At 44.1% G+C, this 22,971-nt stretch overlaps 1 protein-coding gene across 1 annotated transcript in view; it reads left to right on the top strand.

The window, feature by feature from the left end:
* The window catches only part of LOC120941350 (serine/threonine-protein phosphatase 6 regulatory ankyrin repeat subunit B-like), a 148,204-nt gene that overhangs the window by 51,715 nt on the left and 73,518 nt on the right, over window positions 1–22,971 (top strand). The window contains exons 11-13 of the mRNA XM_040354688.1: window positions 6,530–6,628; window positions 10,532–10,660; window positions 15,682–15,810. Coding sequence (XP_040210622.1) covers window positions 6,530–6,628; window positions 10,532–10,660; window positions 15,682–15,810 — 357 coding nt within the window. The remainder of the gene's footprint in view (window positions 1–6,529; window positions 6,629–10,531; window positions 10,661–15,681; window positions 15,811–22,971) is intronic.

Here is a 22,971-nt window from a genome sequence, read left to right as displayed (position 1 = left end):
GGGGGCCACACATGTCCTGCTGGCTGATGGTGGCTTTGTTGTTCCCCCGAGAACTTCCTGGTTTACAGGCACGCACGCACCCTGCCTCTTGTACTGTGGTTGGACACAGCATGAATTTGTCAGCAGGTTTGCAGCCATTTATTTTGGCTGTGAACCTGCTGATGGCTGTGGCCAACCACAACTTACAAATCTGTGTGTGTGTTAGTGAACACAGATCTGGCTTCTTCCGCTTCCTGATCTCACTTACTGTTCAGAATTGTATCCTATAATTTGTAGATGCTATAACCTTTACACAAATCAATCAATATACACTAAGGCCCAGATTCTTAAAGGGCTTACGACGGCGCAACGTAATGTACGCCGTCGTAAGTCCTAATCTGAGCCGTCGTATCTATGCGACTGATTCTTAGAATCAGTTACGCATAGATATCCATTAGATGCAATTTTTTTTTTTTTACGCTAGGTGTCGCCTCCGTCGTTTTCCCCGTCGTGTATGCAAATTAGCAAAATACGCGAATTCCCGAACGTACGCGCGGTCGACGCAGTGAAGGTACGACGTTTACGTTAGATTTGCGACGCGTAAAGTTGCCCCTGCTATATGAGGGGCAACCAATGTTAAGTATGGCTGTTGTTCCCACGTCGAAATTTAAAAATTGACGTCGTTTGCGTAAGTCGTCCGTGAATGGGCCTGGACGCCATTTACGTTCACATCGAAACCAATGACGTCCTTGCGACGTCATTTAGTGCAATGCACGTCGGGAAATTTTAGGGACGGCGCATGCACATTACGTTCGGCGCGGGAACGCGCCTAATTTAAATGATCCACGCCCCCTACCCGGCTCATTTGAATTAGGCGGGCTTGCGCCGGGGGATTTACGCTACACCACCGCAACTTTACAGGCAAGTTCTTTGTGAATAAAGCACTTGCCTGTAAAACTTGCGGCGGCGTAACGTAAATGAGATACGTTACGCCCGCAGAGTTTTATGCCCAGATACGAGAATCTGGGCCTTATTTTTTTTTTATTTTTTTACTAAAGATATGTAGCAGAATACATTTTGGCCTTAATTCATCAAGAAATTCGATTTTTTGTAGAAATGTTTTTTTTACCAAACGTTTCAGTCTTTTCTGTTTATGTAATAAAAATAATTAAAAAACCCAGTGGTGATCAAATACCACCAAAAGAAAGCTCCGTTTGTAAAAAAAAATATATATAAATTCCGTTTGGGTACAGTGTTGCCAGTTAAAGGTTAAGTTTAACCTTAAAGGTTAAGTTGCCAGTCAAAGACCAGAGCACTTTTTGCGGTTCGGCATTGTGTCGTTTTAACTGACAATTGCGCGGTCGTACGACGTGGCTCCCAACCAAAATTGGCGTCCTTTTTTTCCCACAAATAGAGCTTTCTTTTGGTGGTATTTGATCACCTGTGCGTTTTTTTAGTTTTTGCGCTATAAACAGAAATAGAAAGATAATTTTGAAAAAAAAAAATATTTTTTACTTTTTACTATAATAAATATCCCCCAAAAATATATAAAAAAAAACAAATTTTTTTCCTCAGTTTAGACCGATACGTATTCTTCTATATATTTTTTGTCAAAAAAAATTGCAATAAGCGTTTATTGATTGGTTTGCGCAAAAGTTATAGCGTTTACAAAATAGGGGGTAGTTTTATTAATATTTTTTTTTTACTAGTAATGGCGGCGATCAGCGATTTTTTTTTCGGTACTGCAACAATATGGCGGACACTTCGGACACTTTTGACACATTTTTGGGACCATTGGCATTTTTATAGCGATCAGTGGTATAAAAATGCATTGATTACTATAAAAATGTCACTGGCAGTAAAGGGGTTAACACTAGGGGGCGGGGAAGGGGTTATATATGTTCCCTGGGTGTGTTCTAACTGTAGGGGGGGTGGCCTCACTAGGGGAAATTACTGATCTTCTGTTTATACATTGTCAGGCATGCATTCATACACTGTCAGGCATTTCTCCCCTGACAGGACAGGAGCTGTGTGTTTACACACACAGCTCCCGGTTCTCGCTCTGTAACAAGCGATCGCGACCACCGGGCGCGTGCGCGGGAGTCAGGAGCGAGCGGGGGCGCGCACCCCTAGTGGTCGCTTCTCCTGGCGACGTAGAGCTACGGGCTCTCGCGCAGGAGAGCCGACCTGCCGCCGTAGGCTGGTCAGCAACCAGTTAAAAAAAAAATGCACATTGTTTTGAGGTAAAAAAAATTGCATCTATATCTTTTTTTTTTTTTTTTTTAGTCTGTAAAGTATTGCACCTGCGATCAGCAGATTGCTGGTGCCATGCAGATCTCCTGCAGACCTGTCAGTGTATCTGTGTTCCCCCACATCCCGTATAGGCAAGCAGATACTGTACACTGACAGGAAAAATCAATGAACTACCACGGCACTCCACAGCACAATGGTAGTTCATTGAGAACTACAAGCCGACATCCACAAAGGATGAAAATATATCATAAATATATAAAATAATTGTAGCCCCCTGCTCCCATTGATCAGGCGCTATGCTAAATATAGTGGGTGTCTGGGCCGATAGTTGGCTCAGACTTTAATGATTATTGCTAAATCAGCCTCTGTTCTGGCTGTGCCTGAAAGGATTTTCCCACTGTTGCCTGTAGGTGGCGATACCACCACAGGCCAATGTTGGAACACGGGCAGGCTATGGTGTATTGGGTGCTTTTTCCCAGGAACAGCCGAGTGGGAGTGGTCTTCCCACTGTGCATGCCAGGGAAGGGTACTTAAGGGGCAGACGCCAATTTTTCAGGGTCCTTCGCCTCGTGGCCCTCCTGGCGTAAGGTACGTGTCGTTGGGATTTTCAGTCTTTCTATCAAGTAAGATAGCCAGCTATCCTGGCTGGGGCCTACAACTGCAAAGAGATCCCAAGCTGTCCGTCTACTAGAGGAAGCTATTTAATGGAGGAAACCAGGGGAGGACCTGCCCAGGAGGAGACCAAGCGGAAGGCTAATGTCTCGGGATAGGCCTGGTGACCCTATTAAGGGAGATCTACAGCTCAAGTCACCCTACAGTTTCGCCGGGTCGGCTTAAAGGCTCTTTAACTGTATGGCTGGAAGTTCGGGTGTTAAAATCCTGTGGCAGAGGATTCCGAACTGATTCGTTTTGCTCATAACCAGCCTGAGACTGTTGCTGATTATTGTTCGTGCATCATTCCGGCTGCTAGGCCAGGTGAGAGGGGCCTATCCGGGGGAGCAATACCCACTTGAGAGGAAGTGGTGAATTGGGACGTAGAAGTTTTTTCTTCAGTGATCTGTACTGCGCACCTGAACCTTAAAATATTGTGCTTTATACATTTTTTTTATTATTAGGAGATAAATAACGTTCACAAAAATAGCAAAATAAAATAAAATATTAAAATATTTACTATATTCTGTCACTTTATTATGAAACATTCTATATGAATATTATATACTCCTATGCAGCCAGGAGGTGGCGATCTCGTCTTTTCTTTTTTTTTTCATTTCAAATTGCTGGTTAGAAAAAGCATATTGTATTGTAACTCACATTCACAGAGGAGTCTCAGACAAGCAACCCCTTTCCTTACTGGACAGTCAAGTCTGAAGTTTGAATCAGATGAGGACAGCTAGAAGGTAGCATATATATATATATAAAACATCCTAAAAACGTAAAAAAAAAAATAATTGATCCAAAACCATTATAGTTTTTATAGTTACTCTTGGGGAAAGTTTAGCAATAAACATTTTCTGCCTCTCAGATACAGTAAGTAACTATGGATCGCAATGATGTTTTCAGCTATTTGGGCGTTTTTGCCACGGATCACCAATGTAAGGGACATTCTTCTCACTGACCACCAATGTAAGGGACATTCTTCTCACTGATCACCAATGTAAGGAACATTCTTCCCACTGATCACCAATGTAAGGAACATTCTTCCCACTGATCACCAATGTAAGGAACATTCTTCTCACTGATCACCAATGTAAGGGACATTCTTTCCACTGATCACCAATGTAAGGAACATTCTTCCCACTGATCACCAATGTAAGGAGCATTCTTCCCACTGATCACCAATGTAAGGAACATTCTTCCCACTGATCACCAATGTAAGGAACATTCTTCTCACTGATCACCAATGTAAGGGACATTCTTTCCACTGATCACCAATGTAAGGAACATTCTTCCCACTGATCACCAATGTAAGGGACATTCTTCCCACTGATCACCAATGTAAGGAACATTCTTTCCACTGATCACCAATGTAAGGAACATTCTTCCCACTGATCACCAATGTAAGGAACATTCTTCCCACTGATCACCAATGTAAGGAACATTCTTCTCACTGATCACCAATGTAAGGAATATTCTTCTCACTGATCACCAATGTAAGGATCATTCTTCCCACTGATCACCAATGTAAGGAACATTCTTCCCACTGATCACCAATGTAAGGAGCATTCTTCTCACTGATCACCAATGTAAGGAACATTCTTCCCACCGATCACCAATGTAAGGAACATTCTTCCCACCGATCACCAATGTAAGGAGCATTCTTCTCACTGATCACCAATGTAAGGAAGGAGAATTCTTCCCACTAATCACCAATGTAAGGAACATTCTTCTCACTGATCACCAATGTAAGGAACATTCTTCTCACTGATCACCAATGTAAGGATCATTCTTCCCACTGATCACCAATGTAAGGGACATTCTTCCCACTGATCACCAATGTAAGGGACATTCTTCCCACTGATCACCAATGTAAGGATCATTCTTCCCACTGATCACCAATGTAAGGAACATTCTTCCCACTGATCACCAATGTAAGGGACATTCTTCCCACTGATCACTAATGTAAGGAACATTCTTCCCACTGACCACCAATGTAAGGGACATTCTTCTCACTGATCACCAATGTAAGGAACATTCTTCCCACTGATCACCAATGTAAGGAACATTCTTCCCACTGATCACCAATGTAAGGAGAATTCTTCCCACTAATGACCAATGTAAGGAGCATTCTTCCCACTGATCACCAATGTAAGGAGAATTCTTCCCACTAATGACCAATGTAAGGAGCATTCTTCCCACTGATCACCAATGTAAGGAGAATTCTTCCCACTGATCACCAATGTAAGGGACATTCTTCTCACTGATCACCAATGTAAGGAGCATTCTTCCCACTGACCACCAATGTAAGGAACATTCTTCCCACTGATCACCAATGTAAGGAACATTCTTCTCACTGATCACCAATGTAAGGGACATTCTTCCCACTGATCACCAATGTAAGGAGCATTCTTCCCACTGATCACCAATGTAAGGAGCATTCTTCCCACTGATCACCAATGTAAGGAGCATTCTTCCCACTGATCACCAATGTAAGGAACATTCTTCCCACTGATCACCAATGTAAGGAACATTCTTCTCACTGATCACCAATGTAAGGAGCATTCTTCCCACTGATCACCAATGTAAGGAGCATTCTTCCCACTGATCACCAATGTAAGGGACATTCTTCCCACTGATCACCAATATAAGGAGCATTCTTCCCACTGATCACCAATGTAAGGAGCATTCTTCTCACTGATCACCAATGTAAGGAACATTCTTCTCACTGATCACCAATGTAAGGAACATTCTTCCCACTGATCACCAATGTAAGGAACATTCTTCCCACCAGTGGCGATGCGTCCATAGAGAGTGCAGGAGCGCAGCCCTGTCTCTCCTGCACCTCCACTGAAATACAATACAAAGATTCATGCATTGCATGAATCTATGTATTGTTGCTGCTGTCCACTATTCAGATGGCCGGCCCCCTGCTAAACGCCGGCCATCTGAATAACGGCAGCTGGTTGGCTTTGTAAGTGCCTATCGACAAGGGCGGGAGAAGACATCGAGGGACGGTGGAAGCAGGATGGCTGACCCCAGAAAGGTAAGTGCCGGGGGGGGGGGGGCATTTTACAGGGCACAGTGGCAGCATTTTACAGGGCACAGTGGCTACAATTGATGGGCACAGTGGCAGCAATTTACAGGGCACAGTGGCTACAATTGATGGGCACAGTGGCGACAATTGATGGCATGGCATAGTGTCGACAATTGATGGCACAGTGTCGACAATTGATGGCATGGCACAGTGGTGACAATTGATGGCACAGTGGCTGCATTTGATGGCACAGTGGCTGCATTTGATGGCACAGTGGCTGCATTTGATGGGCAAAGTGGCTGCGTTTGATGGGCACAGTGGCTGCATTTGATGGGCACAGTGGCGACAATTGATGGGCACAGTGGCGACAATTGATGGCACAGTGGTGACAATTGATGGCACAGTGGTGCATTTGATGGGCACAGTGGCTGCGTTTGATGGGCACAGTTTTTTTTTTTTTTTTTTCGTTTTTTTGCGCCCCCCCAAAAATTTCGAGCACCAGCCAGTGTACTTGCAGCAGTGTAGTAAGGACTCACTAAACTCTGTAGCAGGACAGAGGAAAACCATTCAGAAATGTCAACCATGTTTTCTTATTCTCTTTGGCAGAATGGGGAGACGGCCATGCATGTGGCAGCTCAGTATGGGAACATCAAAATGATCAGCGCCCTAATCGAAGAGGGAGGAGAGGTCACATGGCAGTCCAAGGTTGGTTATACTTTTTTGAGGATATTTGATTGATTCTGAGTTATAGGTATATATATATATATATTTAAATTAGTACTTTTAATAACATACTTAGTCATTCATAAAGGTCCCTGTGTCAGTAGATACTATGCTCCACCTAAGTCACTCAAGTTAGGGTGAAAACCATCTTGTCTGATGAAAATTGCATTGGATAGTCACACACATAGGTTGGACTTGATGGACTTGTGTCTTTTTTCAACCTCACCTACTATGTAACTATGGATAATGAAGCAAATGCCATACAAACACATATAGAGAACATACTGTGCCAGCTCCATACAGATAGAGCGCTGGTGGCAACTGAGTCCAGGGCCCTGACACCAACTTTCCAATTGGTGGCCTAAATCTATGGGTAACTGCGCTGGCCAACAGGAAGACCTAGGATTTGGTAGGAGGCAGGGAAATTAGTGGCCAGGAAGCTATGTGGTTGAAAAATTGGTTATAAAGCACCAGAGTTTTAGGGATCCCCACTGAATGTACACAATGCTTTTCTTTTGCCCTGGTACCTTTTTTTCATAATAAGGCCCAGGTACTAGAGCTGCACGATTCTGGTCAAAATGAGAATCACGATTCTTTTGCTTAGACTAAAGATCATGATTCTCTCATGATTCCCCCCCCCCCCCCCAAAGAAATACATAAATAAACCTGTGATTTATCTGAAAATATGAATATATAAAAAACAGACCAGTGATATGTCTATAATGTTAAAGACCATATAACTCCTATGAAAAAAGCAGAATCAAACTTTGATTCTGCTTTTTTCATAGGAGTTATATGGTCTTTAACATTATAGACATATCACTGGTCTCTTTTTTATACATCAGAAGCAGTACCGCCAGCAACCATTGGGTGGCGCATGGATACACACAGTTGTACAGAACTGTGAGAAAGATTAATAGATCAGAAGCAGTACCGCCGGCAACCACTGGGTGGCGCATGGATACACACTACAGTTGTACAAATCTGCAAGAGAAGCCCAGGCATCCATCCAGCGGCGCAGGCTGCTGACGTCGGTTCCGATATCGGCGCCATTTGCATTCCACGCTGGTTACGTGGAACCGGCCGTGAAACAGAAGAATCGCAGGTCATCCCACGGGGAGATCGTGGGCGGGGAGAATCGAGATCGCGATTCTCTCTGCGATTAATCGTGCAGCTCTACCAGGTACCTTTTTCTTTTCTTCTATAATGAGGCCCAGGCACCATTTTTTTTCCATAATAGGGCCCAGGTACCCTTTTTAAATTCCATTCAAAGGCAGGGTACCTTTTTTCTAGATAACAAGGTGGTTTAGCATTTGAACTTGACATAGGTAGGTATCTCAACTACTGAGCTGTAGAACATTTCTACAGATATAACTCTACAGGGTTATATCTGTAGAAATTTCCTACACCTCAATACTTGAGATACCTACCTATGCCAAGTTCAAATGCTAAACCACCTTGTTATCTAGAAAAAAGGTACCCGGGCCTTTGAATAGAATTTAAAAAAGGGTACCTGGGCCATTATCACACCCTTGAAGTAATGTCTCAGAGTTTGTAGACATTTATTTTACAGTACAAAAAGATTTTATAGGTTACGAAGATTATTACCATATGCCAACTTTTTAGGAGGTTTAAGCCCCCCCCTCACCAGGGCTTGAAACTTCTAAACTGAGGAGAATCTGATTTTAGCTAAACCAGTGAACGGAGCCGTCCGTCTATCTGCTAAAACTATAGTATATTTTCAAGATTTCAACACCTTGTCCAGATTCCCCTTTAGTTTAGAATTCTCAAGCTCTGATGAAGGGGGCCCCATGAACCTCCTGAAAAGTAATGGTATTTTTTAAATGACCTTTGTGATCAATAAATTGTTTTCAATAATTTTGGGGCTCTTTTTTTCTATAAACATTAAAGGGGCTGTAAAGGTAAAAAATGTTTTCCCTAAATATCTTCCTTTACCTTAGTGCAGTCCTCCTTCACTTACCTCATCCTTCCATTTTGCTTTTAAATGTCCTTATGTCTTCTGAGAAATCCTCACTTCCTGTTCTTCTGTCTGTAACTCCACACAGTAATGCAAGGCTTTATTCCTGGTGTGGAGAAAGTATCTTGAGGGGGGAGGGGGCGAGCAGGAGTGTCAGGACGCTCTCTACTTTGCAGATAGAGAAAGGATCTGTGTGTCAGGCCTCGTACACACGATAGGTTAACCAGAGGACAACGGTCTGAAGGACCGTTTTCATCGATCAAAACCGATCGTGTGTGGGCCCCATAGGTTATTTAACCATCGGTTAGAAAAAAGCCAACTTGCTTTAAAATTAACCTATGGATTGGTAACCGATAGGTCAAAACCGATCGTTAGTAGGCACGACCATCGGTTAAAAATCCATGCATGCTCAGAATCAAGTCGACGCATGCTTGGAAGCATTGAACTTCGTTTTTTTCAGCACCTCGTTGTGTTTTACGTCACCGCGTTCTGAAACGATTGGTTATTTAACCTATGGTGTGTAGGCGCGACGGACCATCAGTCAGCTTTATCGGTTAACCTATGACAACGGTCCTTCAGACCGTTTTCCTCTGGTTAACCTATCGTGTGTACGAGGCCTCAGTGGGTGTCCTGACACTCCTGCCAGCCCCCTCCCCCCTCAAGAGGCTTTCTCCACACCAGGGAGAAAGCCTTGCATTACTGTGTGGAGTTACAGACAGAAGAACAGGAAGTGAGGATTTGTCAGAAGAAATAAGGACATTTAAAAGCGGATGAGGTAAGTGAAGGAGGACTGCACTAAGGTAAGGGAAGCTATTTAGGGAATTTTTTTTTGTTACCTTTACAACCCCTTCAAGGTGAAAAAACACTAACCTTTACAACCCCTTTGATGTTTGTAGCTTAAATACTGATAATTGCACTTAAAATGATCAACTTTTTGAAGTGTCAGCAAAAATTTGGCTGTGTCAAAAGTCAATTTGGGATGTTGTGTCAATAAATTTCACTTTGAGAGGTTGTCAACCTTGCTTGAGGACTGCACAGTACGTGCCAAAGAGCCACATGTTGCCCCCAACCTGCAAGTTGAGCACCAGAGCTTTTTGTATCCTAGTCATATGCCACGGGGACATTGATAGATATATGGATGGAGCTCTACAAAAAGGTTTTGCTACCAGCTTCCTGCTCTAGGGGGGGCGACCAGGGATGGACTGGCCATTGGGACTACCGGGAGTTTCCCGGTGGGCCGATAGCTCAGTGGGCCGGCTTCAGTGACAGCAGACCGCCGCCCCCCTCCGCTCCTCTGTCTCTCCCTCCCCGCAGCGCTCACCTCCTCTCCCTCCCCGCAGTGCTCACCTGGGGGGGAACAGAGATGCAGGGGGAGGACCAAACTGATTCTTTGCCCCGGGTGAAATAATGTCTAGCTTCCCCACTGGTACTGCCTATAAGAGTACCAGTACCAGCCGTTCTACTCTAATAAAGTAGAACGGCTAGTGGCTAGTGAAGGGGGAGAGGGGGCTTGAGTGGCTGGGGGGGAGTTGTCCGGCCGCCATAGGAGAGACCTGTCAAAGTGGGTCAGTCTCAATAAAGTCCAGGGCCAAATTTTTGTCCCAGTCCAGCCCTGGGGGCGACCCATATCTTACCACCCCGATCATTACATTTGTATCGGGTACAGATCATGCCAAGCAGAATGGTTCTGCCAGATAATCCTACAGGATCTCTCACACCAGTACCCAATTAGGGGGTGGATATCAAAATTATCTCTGTAGCTATGCCACTGCCCAGCAATTGGATGCAAGGGGAAAAAAATAGCAAGAAAATAAAAAAATTAGGACTGCCAACAAAAAAAAACATGAATTTCACATTTCTTAGGTCTCAGGATCATTTTGTGATCTCTGCTTCTCTCCTCATCTTAGGCACAAGAGAATGCGCTTCATACCGCCGTCCGCCACTGCCACCTTCCAATCGTAGAGCTTATTCTTGACTATCTGTCCAATAAAAAGAGCGAGGCTGAGGCTCTGTGCTGTGTGAACCAGCCCAACCAGGTATGGAAACAGTTTGTACGAGGGTTGTGATTAGGGATGAGCTTCGAGTTCGAGTCGAACTCATGTTCGACTCGAACATTGCCTGTTCGCCGAACAGCGAACAATTTGGGGTGTTCGCGGCAAATTCGAAGAGCCACAGAACACCCTGGAAAAGTCTATGGGAGAAATCTAAAGTTCTAATTTTAAAGGGTTATATGCAAGTTATTGTCATAAAAAGTGTTTGGGGACCCGGGTCCTGCCCCAGGGGACATGTATCAATGTAAAAAAAGTTTAAAAAAAAACTGTTTTTTCGGGAGCAGTGAGTTTAATAATGCTTAAAATGAAACAATAAAAGTGAAATATTCCTTTAAATTTTGTACCCGGGGGGGGGGGGGGTGTATAGTATGCCTGTAAAGCAGCGTTTGTTTCCCGTGCTTAGAACTGTCTCTGCACAAAATGTAATTTCTGAAGGATAAAAAGTCATTTAAAATCACTGCTCCCAAAAAAACTGTCGTTTTTAAAACTTTCTTTTGCATTGATACATGTCCCCTGGGGAAGGACCAGGTCTCCAAACACTTTTTAGGACAATAACTTGCATATTAGCCTTTAAAATTAGCACTTTAGATTTCAAACGTTCGAGTCCCATAGACTTTAATGGGGTTCTAAAGTTCACACAAACTTTTGGTCTGTTCGAAGGTTCTGGTGCGAACCGAACGGGGGGGGGGGGGGTGTTCAGCTCATCCCTAGTTGTGATTGATGAACAGCCCCAAGCTTTGCATATGACTCTGTTCTTGGAGGACAATCTGTACAAATCTTTACCAGATTATTATTATTATTATTATTATTATTATTATTTAAATATGCAGTGTTCCTCTCCAAATATCTAAGCAACTTAACGCTTGTGCTGATTTTTAAAACATTTTTAGACTAAGTAAGCATGGTGGGTAAAACAATAAGTACAGAGTATGTCGATCTGCATTATTTGAGTAGAATTATAACATCTGAAGCTCGATTTACACGTTTCGTAACTATATTGCCACTCATCAGGAGCTGATGTATGTTGGATGTCTAAGAAAAGAGAGATATTATATCGTACAATGAGTCAGGCTTGCGTAAAAAAGGAGGGGGGTATTAACCACTTAAGGACCGCATCCTGCACATTTACGTTGGCAGAATGGCACGGCTGGGCACATATAGTTACGTCATGTGCTAGTACCGAAGCTCCGGGACCCGTGGACCCGATCGCCGCTGGAGTCCCGCGATCGGTCCCCGGGGCTGAAGAACGGGGAGAGCCGTGTGTAAACACAGCTTCCCCGTTCTTCACTGTGGTTCCATCATCGATCGTGTGACCCTTTTATAGGGATACACAATCGATGATGTCACACCTACAGCCACACCCCCCTACAGTTAGAAACACATATTAGGTCATACATAACACCTCCAGCGCCCCCATGTGGTTAACTCCCAAACTGCAACTGTCATTTTCACAATAAACAATGCATTTTAAATGCATTTTTTGCTGTGAAAATGACAATGGTCCGAAGTGTCCGCCATAATGTCGCAGTCATGAAAAAAATCGCTGATCGCCACCATTAGTAGTAAAAAAAAAAAATTTATAAAAATGCAATAAAACTATCCCCTATTTTGTAAACGCTATAAATTTTGCGCAAACCAACCGATAAACGCTTATTGCGATTATTGTTACCAAAAATAGGTAGAAGAATACGTATCGGCCTAAACTGAGGAAATTTTTTTTTATATATATTTTTGGGGGATATTTATTATAGCAAAAAGTAAAAAAATATTGATTTTTTTTTCAAAATTTTCGCTCTATTTTTGTTTATAGCGCAAAAAATAAAAACCGCAGAGGTGATCAAATACCACCAAAAGAAAGCTCTATTTGTGGAAAAAAAGGACACCAATTTTGTTTAGGAGCCACTTCGCACGACCGCGCAATTGTCAGTTAAAGCGACGCAGTGCCGAATCGCAAAACCTGGCTGGGTCCTTTACCTGCCTAAAGGTCCGGGTCTTAAGTGGTTAAACCATCCCCACTAAACTGACACCAATATCTGCCCTAATTACAAGTCCACTGCTCTACTGACACTGTCCATGTTTTAATACATTTCAAAATGTTTGTTTTGACTGACACCATCCACTGTCCTATTTCCACCAACCTCTGTCCTACTGACACATCCACTGCTCTACTGACACCGTCCATGTGTGTACACACAGTATCTCACAAAAGTGAGTACACCCCTCTAATTTTTGTAATTATTTTATCCTGTCTTTTCATGTGACAACACTGAACAAATGACACTTTGTATCTACAATGTTGTGTAGTGAGTGTACAGCTTGTATAACAGTGTAAATTTGCTGTCCCCTCAAAATAACTCAACACACAGCCATTAATGTCTAAACCACTGGGAACAAAAGTGAGTACACCCCTAAGTGAAAATGTCCAAATTGGGCCCAAAGTGTCACTATTTTGTGTGGCCGCCATTATTTTCCAGCACTGCCTTAACCCTGTTGGGCATGGAGGTCACCAAAGCTTCACAGGTTGTCACTGGAGTCCTCTTCCCCTCCATGACGACATCACGGAGCTGGTGGATGTTAGAGACCTTGCGCTCCTCCAGCTTCCAGATGCCCCACGGGTGATCAATAGGGTTTAGGTCTGGAGACATGCTTGGCCAGTCCATCACCTTTACCCTCAGCTTCTTTAGCAAGGCAGTGGTCGTCTTGGAGGTGTGTTTGGGGTCGTTATCATGTTGGAATACTGCCCTGCGGGCCAGTCTCTGAAGGGAGGGGATCATGCTCTGCTTCAGTATATAACAGTACATGTTGGCATTCATGGTTCCCTCAATGATCTGTAGCTCCCCAGTGTTGGCAGCACTCATGCAGCTCCAGATCATGACACCCCCACCACCATGCCTGACTGTAGACAAGACACACTTGTCTTTGTACTCCTCACCTGGTTGCCGCCACACACGCCTGACACCATCTGACACCAAATACGTTTATCTTGGTCTCCTCAGACCACAGGACACGGTTCCAGTAATCCATGTCCTTAGTCTTCTTGTCTTCAGCAAACTGTTTGTGGTCTTTCTTGTGCATCATCTTTAGAAGAGGCTTCCTTCTGGGACGACAGCCATGCCGACCAATTTGATGCAGTGTGCGGCGTATGGTCTGAGCACTGACAGGCTGACCCCCCCCCCCCTTCAACCTCTGCAGCAATGCTGGCAGCACTCATACGTCTATTTCCCAAAGACAACCTCTGCATATGACGCTGAGCATGTGACCTCAACTTCTTTGGTGGACCATGGCGAGGCCTGTTCTGAGGGGAACCCGTCCTGTTATACCGCTGGATGGTCTTGGCCCCCGTGCTGCAGCTCAGTTTCAGGGTCTTGGCAATCTTCTTATATCCTCTGCCATCTTTATGTAGAGACACAATTCTTTTTTTCAGATCCTCAGAGAGTTCTTTGCCATGAGGGGCCATGTTGTACTTCCAGTGACCAGTATGAGAGAGTGAGAGCGATAACACCAAATTTAACACACCTGCTCTCCATTCACACCTGAGACCTTGTAACACTAACGAGTCACATGACACCAGGGAGGGAAAATGGCTAATTGGGATCAATTTGGACATTTTCACTTAGGGGTGTACTCACTTTTGTTGCCAGCGGTTTAGACATTAATGGCTGTGTGTTGGAGTTATTTTGAGAGGACAGCAAATTTACACTGTTATACAAGCTGTACACTCACTACACAACATTGTAGCAAAGTGTCATTTCTTCAGTGTTGTCACATGAAAAGATAGAAGAAAATAGTTACAAAAATGTGAGGGGTGTACTTACTTGTGAAATACTGTGTGTGTGTCTGTGTGTATATATATTATTAGCTAGATTCAGGTAGGGTGGCACATGTTTCAGGCGGCGTAGCGTATCGTATTTACGCTACGCCGCCGTAAGTCAGAGAGGCAAGTGCTGTATTCACAAAGCACTTGCCTCCTAAGTTACGGCGGCGTAGCGTAAATGGGGCCGGCGTAAGCGCACCTAATTCAAATGAGGATGAGGGGGTCGTGTTTTATGTAAACGATTGGTGACCCGACGTGATTGACGTTTTTTACGCATGCGCCGTCCGTGTACATATCCCAGTGTGCATTGCTCCAAAGTACCCTGCAAAGAGGTATTGGTTTCGACGTGAACGTGAATTACGTCCAGCTTCATTCACGGACGACTTACGCAAACAACGTAAAATTTTAAAATTTCGACGCGGGAACGACGGCCATACTTAAAGCGGAAGTAAACCCATCGATTTAACAGTTTCAAAAAGCAGTTACATTTCCGGCATTCTGGGATTGTCAACTGTCACATTGGTTGTGCTCTTAACCAAACTGTCAAACCATCCAATGGCTGGTGTCATAACTGATCACATGTGCAGCACCATGGCAGTTGAAGATTAAACATAGGCCAAGATGGCAGCTTCCTTGCCTGAAAATGATAGGTGGGTTTACTTACACTTTAACATTGACTAGTCCAGCTATTTGTTTGACTAACTTTACGCCAGAAAAAGCCGTATGTAAACGACGTAAAAAAAATGCGCCGGGCGCACGTACGTTTCTGAATCGGCGTATCTAGTCATTTGCATACTCTACGCCGAACTCAACGGAAGCGCCACCTAGCGGCCAGCGTAAATATTGCACCCTAAGATACGACGGCGTAGGAGACTTACGCTGCTCGTATCTTAGCCTAATTTAAGCGTATCTGGTTTCCAGAATACGCTTAAATTTAGGACGGCGTAGAGTCAGAGTTACAACGGCGTAAAGCTATCTAAATCCAGCTATATATATATATTTTTTGAATATATAAATATAAATATATACACAGACACACACACACACAAAGGTGTTTTAGCTTTCACCATTATAAATGTCTCTGCTCAAATAAAGGATTCTGAAGCACCTGTAATCCCCCTCCTGTACCGATCTATGAATTCATGCAACATTAAAAGAAGTAAGAAGGCTAATGGCGATATATATTTTCCAGGAGGGAGAGACTTCGCTGCATCTCGCTGCCGCACTCGCAAAAGACTCCGTTCACTTTGAGGAAGAGGACGTGAAAATTGTCAGGCTTCTTCTGGAACATGGTGCTGATATTTCAAGTACTGCAAGAACGGTAAGGTCATACACCGTATACTCAGGGCTTTTTTTCAGCGGGAGTTCCGGACACCCTAGGCCAGTGACGGACGGCGCATAAAACACGCCCCCCCTTCCACATTTGAATTATGCGCGCTTACGCCGGACCCATTTACGCTACGCTGCCGCAAGTTACGGAGCAAGTGCTTCGTGAATACTGCACTTGCTCCTGTAAGTTGCGTCGGCGTAGCGTAAATACAATACGCTGCGCCGCCGTAACTATGCGCGCCCTACCTGAATCTAGCCCAATACGTTTTCCCAGTTTTTTGTGGTAAAATTAGGTGCCTCGGCTTATATATACGGGTCGGCTTATACGCGAGTATATACAGTAATTTAAAATTGTAAATAAAAAGCACCAGAAAAGGCCTGGTCTTCAAATGGATACAGAACAATTCTTGTTACCCATAGCAACCAATCTGTTTTTTCTTTATTACACTCCCACACCGCGCTGGAAACACAATAGGAGAAGGTGGTTGCTATGGGTAACAAAGACGTTAAGGCTCTTGTTCCCTGGCAAGGCCTCTGCTGACTTCTCCACACAGAAGGGAATACAGATAAATGTGGAGCTTTATGAAAATATTTACGTGGCAGGTTTACAGAACTTCAGTGTCTTGTTGACTTATTAGAGATTTGTGGCCTGCCAGTGGGGGGCCCCGTCCGCCGTCCTCCGGGACCCGCGCCTCGCGGACAGGGAACATCTCAGCACATAGAACAGTGTCTGTCACTTCTCTGTGTTTATATTCAGTCCTCCATTTTGTAAACGCAGCCCCGGGACTTGGCTCCGGAATGGACCCCCACCCTCAGACCGAGATCGCACATGAAAGCCAGAGCCGTTCCGAACTGCCGCGGGATCGTCAGCGTCAGTTTATAAAAGCTGCGTGTGAAAAGATAAACTTTAAACACTCGGAGGGCGAAGTTCAGGCTTTTCTGCCTCACAAAACCACAAGCAGCTTTTACATAATAAGGGATCCAATATGAGGGGCGCTCCAAGACATGATGATGGGGAGGGCAGAGGATTGATTATTATTATTATTACTAATGGGTAATGAGAGACCTAGCATGAAGAGCGCTCCAAGACATGATGATGGGGAGGGCAGAGGATTAATTATTATTATTATTACTAATGGGTAATGAGAGACCTAGCATGAAGAGCGCTCCAAGACATGATGATGGGGAGGGCAGAGGATTAATTATTATTATTATTACTAATGGGTAATGAGAGACCTAGCATGAGGGGCGCTCCGAGTCCAAAATGCCGTGAATTGGGGGAGGGCAGAGGATTAATTAAAATAAAAAAATAATAGGGTAATCAGAGTCGCAACATGAGGGTCGCTCCTAGACACCATGATGGGGGAGGGCAGAAGATTAATTTATAACCATATACAATGGGTAATGAGAGATGCAACATGAGGGGTGCTCCAAGATGCCATTATGGCGGGAGGGCAGGGGATTGATTATTATTATTAATAATGGGTAATGAGAGACCTAGCATGAAGAGCGCTCCAAGACATGATGATGGGGAGGGCAGGGGATTGATAACTATTATTATTACTAATGGGTAATGAGAGACCTAGCATGAGGGGCGCGCCGAGTCCAAGATGCTGTGAATTGGGGGAGGGCAGAGGATTAATTAAAATAAAAAATAATAGGATAATCAGAGACACCATGATGGGGGAGGGCAGAAGATGAATTTATAACCATATACAATGGGTAATGAGAGATGCAACATGAGGGGCGCTCCAAGACATAATGATTGGGAGGGCAGAGGATTAATTATTATTATTACTAATGGGTAATGAGAGACCTAGCATGAAGAGCGCTCCAAGACATGATGATGGGGAGGGCAGAGGATTAATTATTATTACTAATGGGTAATGAGAGACCTAGCATGAGGGGTGCTCCAAGACATGATGATGGGGAGGGCAGAGGATTGATAATTATTATTATTACTAATGAGTAATGAGATACCTAGCATGAGGGGCACTCCAAGACATGATGATGGGGAGGGCAGAGGATTAATTAGTATTAATAATGAGTAATAAGAGACCTAGTATGAGGGGTGCTCCAAGATGCCATGAATTGGGGGAGGGCAGAGGATTAATTACAATCCAAAAAATAACAGGATAATCAGAGTCGCAACATGAGGGGCACTCCTAGACGCCATGATGGGGGAGGGCAGAGGATGAATTTATAACCATATAAAATGGGTAATGAGAGATGCAACATGAGGGGTGCTCCAAGATGCCATTATGGCGGGAGGGCAGAGGATTAATTAAGCAATAACAAGATAATCAGAGCCGCAACATGAGGGGCACTCCTAGACGCCATGACAGGGGGAGAGCAGAGCAATAATTATTAACCATAAATTTTGGGCTCACGAGAGAGGCAACATGAGGGATGCTCCAAGTTGCCATATTAAGGTATAATAAGGTAGGACAGAGGATTAATTACAGCCATAATAAATGGGTAATTAGAGACCCAACATGAGGGTCACTCCAAGACAGCATAGGGCGAGGGTAGAGGTAGGGCATAATAAGGTAGGGCAGAGGATTAATTATTACAATAAATAATTGAGTAGTGAGAGACCTAGCATGAGGGGCGCTCCTAGACACCATGATGGCGGTTATGGCAGAGGAATAATTTTTACCATAAATAGTGGGCTAATGAAAGACCCAACATAAGGGGCACTCAAAGTTGCCATGACAGGGGGAAGGCAGAGGATTGATATTTAACCATAAATAATGGGCTTGTGAGAGACGCGACATGAGGGGTGCTTCAAGTTGCCATAACGAGGGAGGGCAGAATATTAATTATTACCATAAATAATGGGTGATTATTTATTCACAAAAAAATAACAGGATAATCAGAGACGCACCATGAGGGGAGCTCCTAGACACCATGACGGGGGAGGGCAGAGGGTTAATTATTGTCATAAATACTGGGCTCTTGAGAGATGCAACATGAGGGGTGCTCCAAGTTGCCATAATAAGGGAGGGCAGAGGATTAATTATAGCCATAAATTGTGGGTAATGAGAGACCCAACATGAGGGGCACACCAAAACACTATAAGAGGAAGGGCAGAGGATTAATTATTACTATAAATAATTGGGTAACGAGAGACCTAGCATGAGGGGCCCTCCAAGACACCTTGAGTCGCACCATGAGGGGAGCACCTAGACCCCATGACAGTGGAGGGCAGAGGATTAATTATTAACCATAAATAATAGGTAATGAGAGATGCAACACGAGGGGTGCTCCAAGACGCCATGATGGCAGGAGGGCAGAGGAATAATCATTGCCTAAATAGTGGGTTAATGAGAGACCCAATGTAAGGGGCACTCAAAGACGCCATGACAGGGGGAGGGAAGAGGATTTATTTGTAACCATAAATAATGGGCTCATGAGATTTGCGACATGAGGGGTGTTTCAAGTTGCCTTAACGAGGGAGGGCAGAGGATTAATTATTCTCATAAATAATAGGTAATCAGAGATGCAAAATGAGGGGCGCTCCAAGACGTCATGATGGTGGTTAGGGGCAGAGGAATAATTATTGCCATAAATATTGGGCTAATGAGAGACCCAACATAAGGGGCACTCAAAGACACAATGACAGGGGGATGGCAGAGGATTTATTTGTAACCATAAATATTGGGCTTGTGAGTTTTTCGACATGAGGGGTGTTTCAAGTTGCCATAACGAGGAAGGGCAGAGGATTAATTATTACCATAAATAATGGGTAATGAGAGACCCAATATGAAGGGCACTCCAAGACACCATATGGGGGGAGGGCAGAGGATTAATTATTATCATAAATAATGGGTGATTAATTATTCACCAAAAAATAACAGAATAGTCAGACGCACCATGAGGGGAGCTCCTAGACACCATGATGGGGGAGGGCAGAGGATTAATTATTGTCATAAATAATAGGTAATGAGAGATGCAAAATGAGGGGTGCTCCAGGACGTCATGATGGTGGTTAGGGGCAGAGGAATAATTATTAACATAAATATTGGGCTCATGAGAGACACAACATGAGGGGTGCTCCAAGTTGCCATAATAAGGGAGGGCAGAGGATAAATTATAGCCATAAATAATGGGTAATGAGAGACCCAAAATGAGGGGCACTCAAAGACACCATGACAGGGGGGGCAGAGGATTTATTTGTAACCATAAATAATGGGCTCATGAGATTTGTGACATGAGGGGTGTTTCAAGTTGCCATAACGAGGGATGGCAGAGGATTAATTATTACCATAAATAATGGGTTGTCAGGTCACCTGTGTCCAGGTGACAAGTGCACCCTGTGGGGGTCAGGGATGCACCACAGGGTAGTGAACCCTATAACCGACTGCTGCGATCAGAGAGGAAGCGAACCCAAGATTGCCCAGGGCGCGGAGTCTAAGACCCAGCTTTGTGTTCACCAGAGCCTCTAGTGATGAGGATGGCCTTCGCCGCAGCTGGATCCAGGTCGCGATCCCTGGGATCCCCTAGGTCACGCTCTGCAGAGAGAGAGAGGAAGCAGCAGGCAGGACAAACGGTAGTGATGGGTAAGCCGAGGGCAGGGCAACAGGCAGACTAGGGTAACCAAGGCACAGGCAAACAGGAGAAGTCAGGGACGGGAAGATAATCGTAGCACACTGCAGACAGGAACTTGAGCAAACAACACTGTTGAACAGCACTGCAGGCCTGTAGTGCAATGGTTAATATAGACTTCCTGGGATGGCCTGGGTGGGGCCATACAGGAAGGAGAGGAAATAAGAAGGTAACCAGAACAGAGTCAGGCCTCTTAATGGACAGATGGAAACAGGTAAGCTGCCAGACTATTGCATATCCATGACATGGGTAATGAGAGTCCCAATATGAGGGGCACTCCAAGACACCATAAGGGGGGATGGCAGAGGATTAATTATTACCATAAGTAATGAGTGACAAGAGATTCAACATGAGGGATGCTCAAAGACGCCATAAGGGGAGAGGGCAGAGGATCCATTATTTTACTATTATTAACGCACATACGTCACATTTTAACGTTTGCTATGTTAAAGTGAAACTCCAGTTACTTTTTTTTTTTTACAATTGTTTCTGGGTCCAATAGAGAAAATATTGCCAATGTTTACTTAATGCTCCAGTCCACTTGGGTAGCGGGCAGGTGGGTAATTCTGGCGCTCCTATATAAGGTCTTGTTCGCAATGGTGGCAAGTTTAGTGCCCCTCTGATGTTGCAGTGCACTAATGTATGTTGTGGTGCGCTGTCGAAAAGAATGCATGCACCAATTTTTGGCAGTGCCCCCACAATGCATTGCAGCGTCTTGCAGTAAAGAATGTGGTAATGAACTCTTTACCACAATAAGGGTGGACTTTAATGCTCACACATCGAACACTTTTGCATCCATGGATGGCCAAGGTTTTTGAGGGAAGAGAGCACTCTCTGATCATTCGTGGATCTCTAGACAATTCCCTGGCCCGGATAAATATGCGCCGTCGTATCTGTGCGCCGGACTCAGAAATTAAGATACACCTGAAAATAGGCTTCATCCGACCGACGTAACTTGCCTACGCCGGCGTAGAGTGGGCGCATATTTACGCTGGACGTATTTGGTGCTCCCATTGATTTTATATTCACATATGCAAATGAGGGAGATGCGGCGATTCACAAACGTACGTCTGTCCAACGCAGTGCGCGTAAAGTCATACGTCCGGCGTAAAGTTATGCCCCAAAAAGGAGGTGTAACTCAGCAGCATCCATGCAAAGGGCTGCACCAGGGAACCCAAGCCGACGTATATTACGTAGTTTACGTAGGACGTGAATATGACTAGGTGTAGGTTACGTTCACGCCGTAGGCAGTGATCCGACATATCTTAGGCAGTTGTTCCGACGTGATTGTGAGCATGCGCACTGAGATGCGCATGCGCAGTTGGCGATACTTATCTGTCTGGCGCTCGGCCCATCATTTGCATGGGGTCACGCCTCATTAGCATGGCTCGCGCCCACTTCCACTTACGCCTGAGAAACCCAGCGCAGATTTGGGAGGAAGTGCTTTGTGAATTCAGTGCTTGCCTCTCTGCGCTGCGTCGGCGTAGTGTAAAGGAGATACGCTACGGCGGTATAAATATGCGCCAGTGTCTGTGAATCCGGGCCCCTGTCTCTTGTAAGGATCACAGTGGTCACATAATCAACAAGTCCTTCCTTCCTGTACCCCCCACCCCCCCCCTTTCTGGTAAAAAAAAATAAATGGAAATTGACTTCCCTAAGGACTCCAATGCAAGATATGTCATAAATTTTGCCAAAATTATAAAAAAAAAATTAAATTTTGTTCCTCTCTATTATTGCTTACTTTTTTTTTGCTTTTCTTTCGAACTTGAATTATAATCACAGTGATCACATGATCAGGGGCAGTCCTTCCTACCCCCCAAGAATAAATAGGGGGAAGGGTTTAAGCTGGTAAAAACTGATTGGAAATTTACTTCCCTAATGACTCCAATTCAAGAGATGTCAGAAATGTTGCCGAAATTATCAGAAAAGCAAAAAACTGTCAATTTCGTTCCTCTCTATTATTGGTTACGTTATTTCCTTTGCTTTAAAACTTGAATTATAATCACAGTGGTCACATAATCTGGGGCAGGTCTTCCCGGGAAGAGTTTAAGGTGGTGAAAATTGATTGAAAATTGACTTCCCTAATGACTCCAATGTATGAAATGTTAGAAATTTTGCTAAAATTTTTGGCAAAGCAAAAAAATTGTACATTTTGTTCCTCTCTATTATTGGTTACTTTATTTTCTTTGCTTTAAAACTTTAATTATAATCACACTGATCACATGATCTGGGGCAGTTCTTCCTACCCCCCCAGGTATAAATACCGGGAAGGGGTTAGGCTGGGGAAAATTGATTGAAAATTGACTTCCCTAATGACTCCAATGCATGAAATGTTATGCCGCGTACAAACTGTCGTTTTTCGGCATGAAAAAAAAACGTTGTTTTTCAGCATATCCAAAAACGAAGTTTTTCCAACTTCATCATTAAAAACGATGTTGCCCACACACCATCGTTTTTGAAAAATTATGAACAAAGCGCGGTGACGTACAACACGTACGACGGCACTCTGAAGGGGAAGTTCTATTCGCCTTTGGGCTGCTTTTAG

The sequence above is a fragment of the Rana temporaria genome, chromosome 5 (genome assembly GCF_905171775.1).
Source record: "Rana temporaria chromosome 5, aRanTem1.1, whole genome shotgun sequence".
Classification (NCBI taxonomy): domain Eukaryota; kingdom Metazoa; phylum Chordata; class Amphibia; order Anura; family Ranidae; genus Rana; species Rana temporaria.
This window is presented reverse-complemented; position numbering and strand designations above follow the sequence as displayed.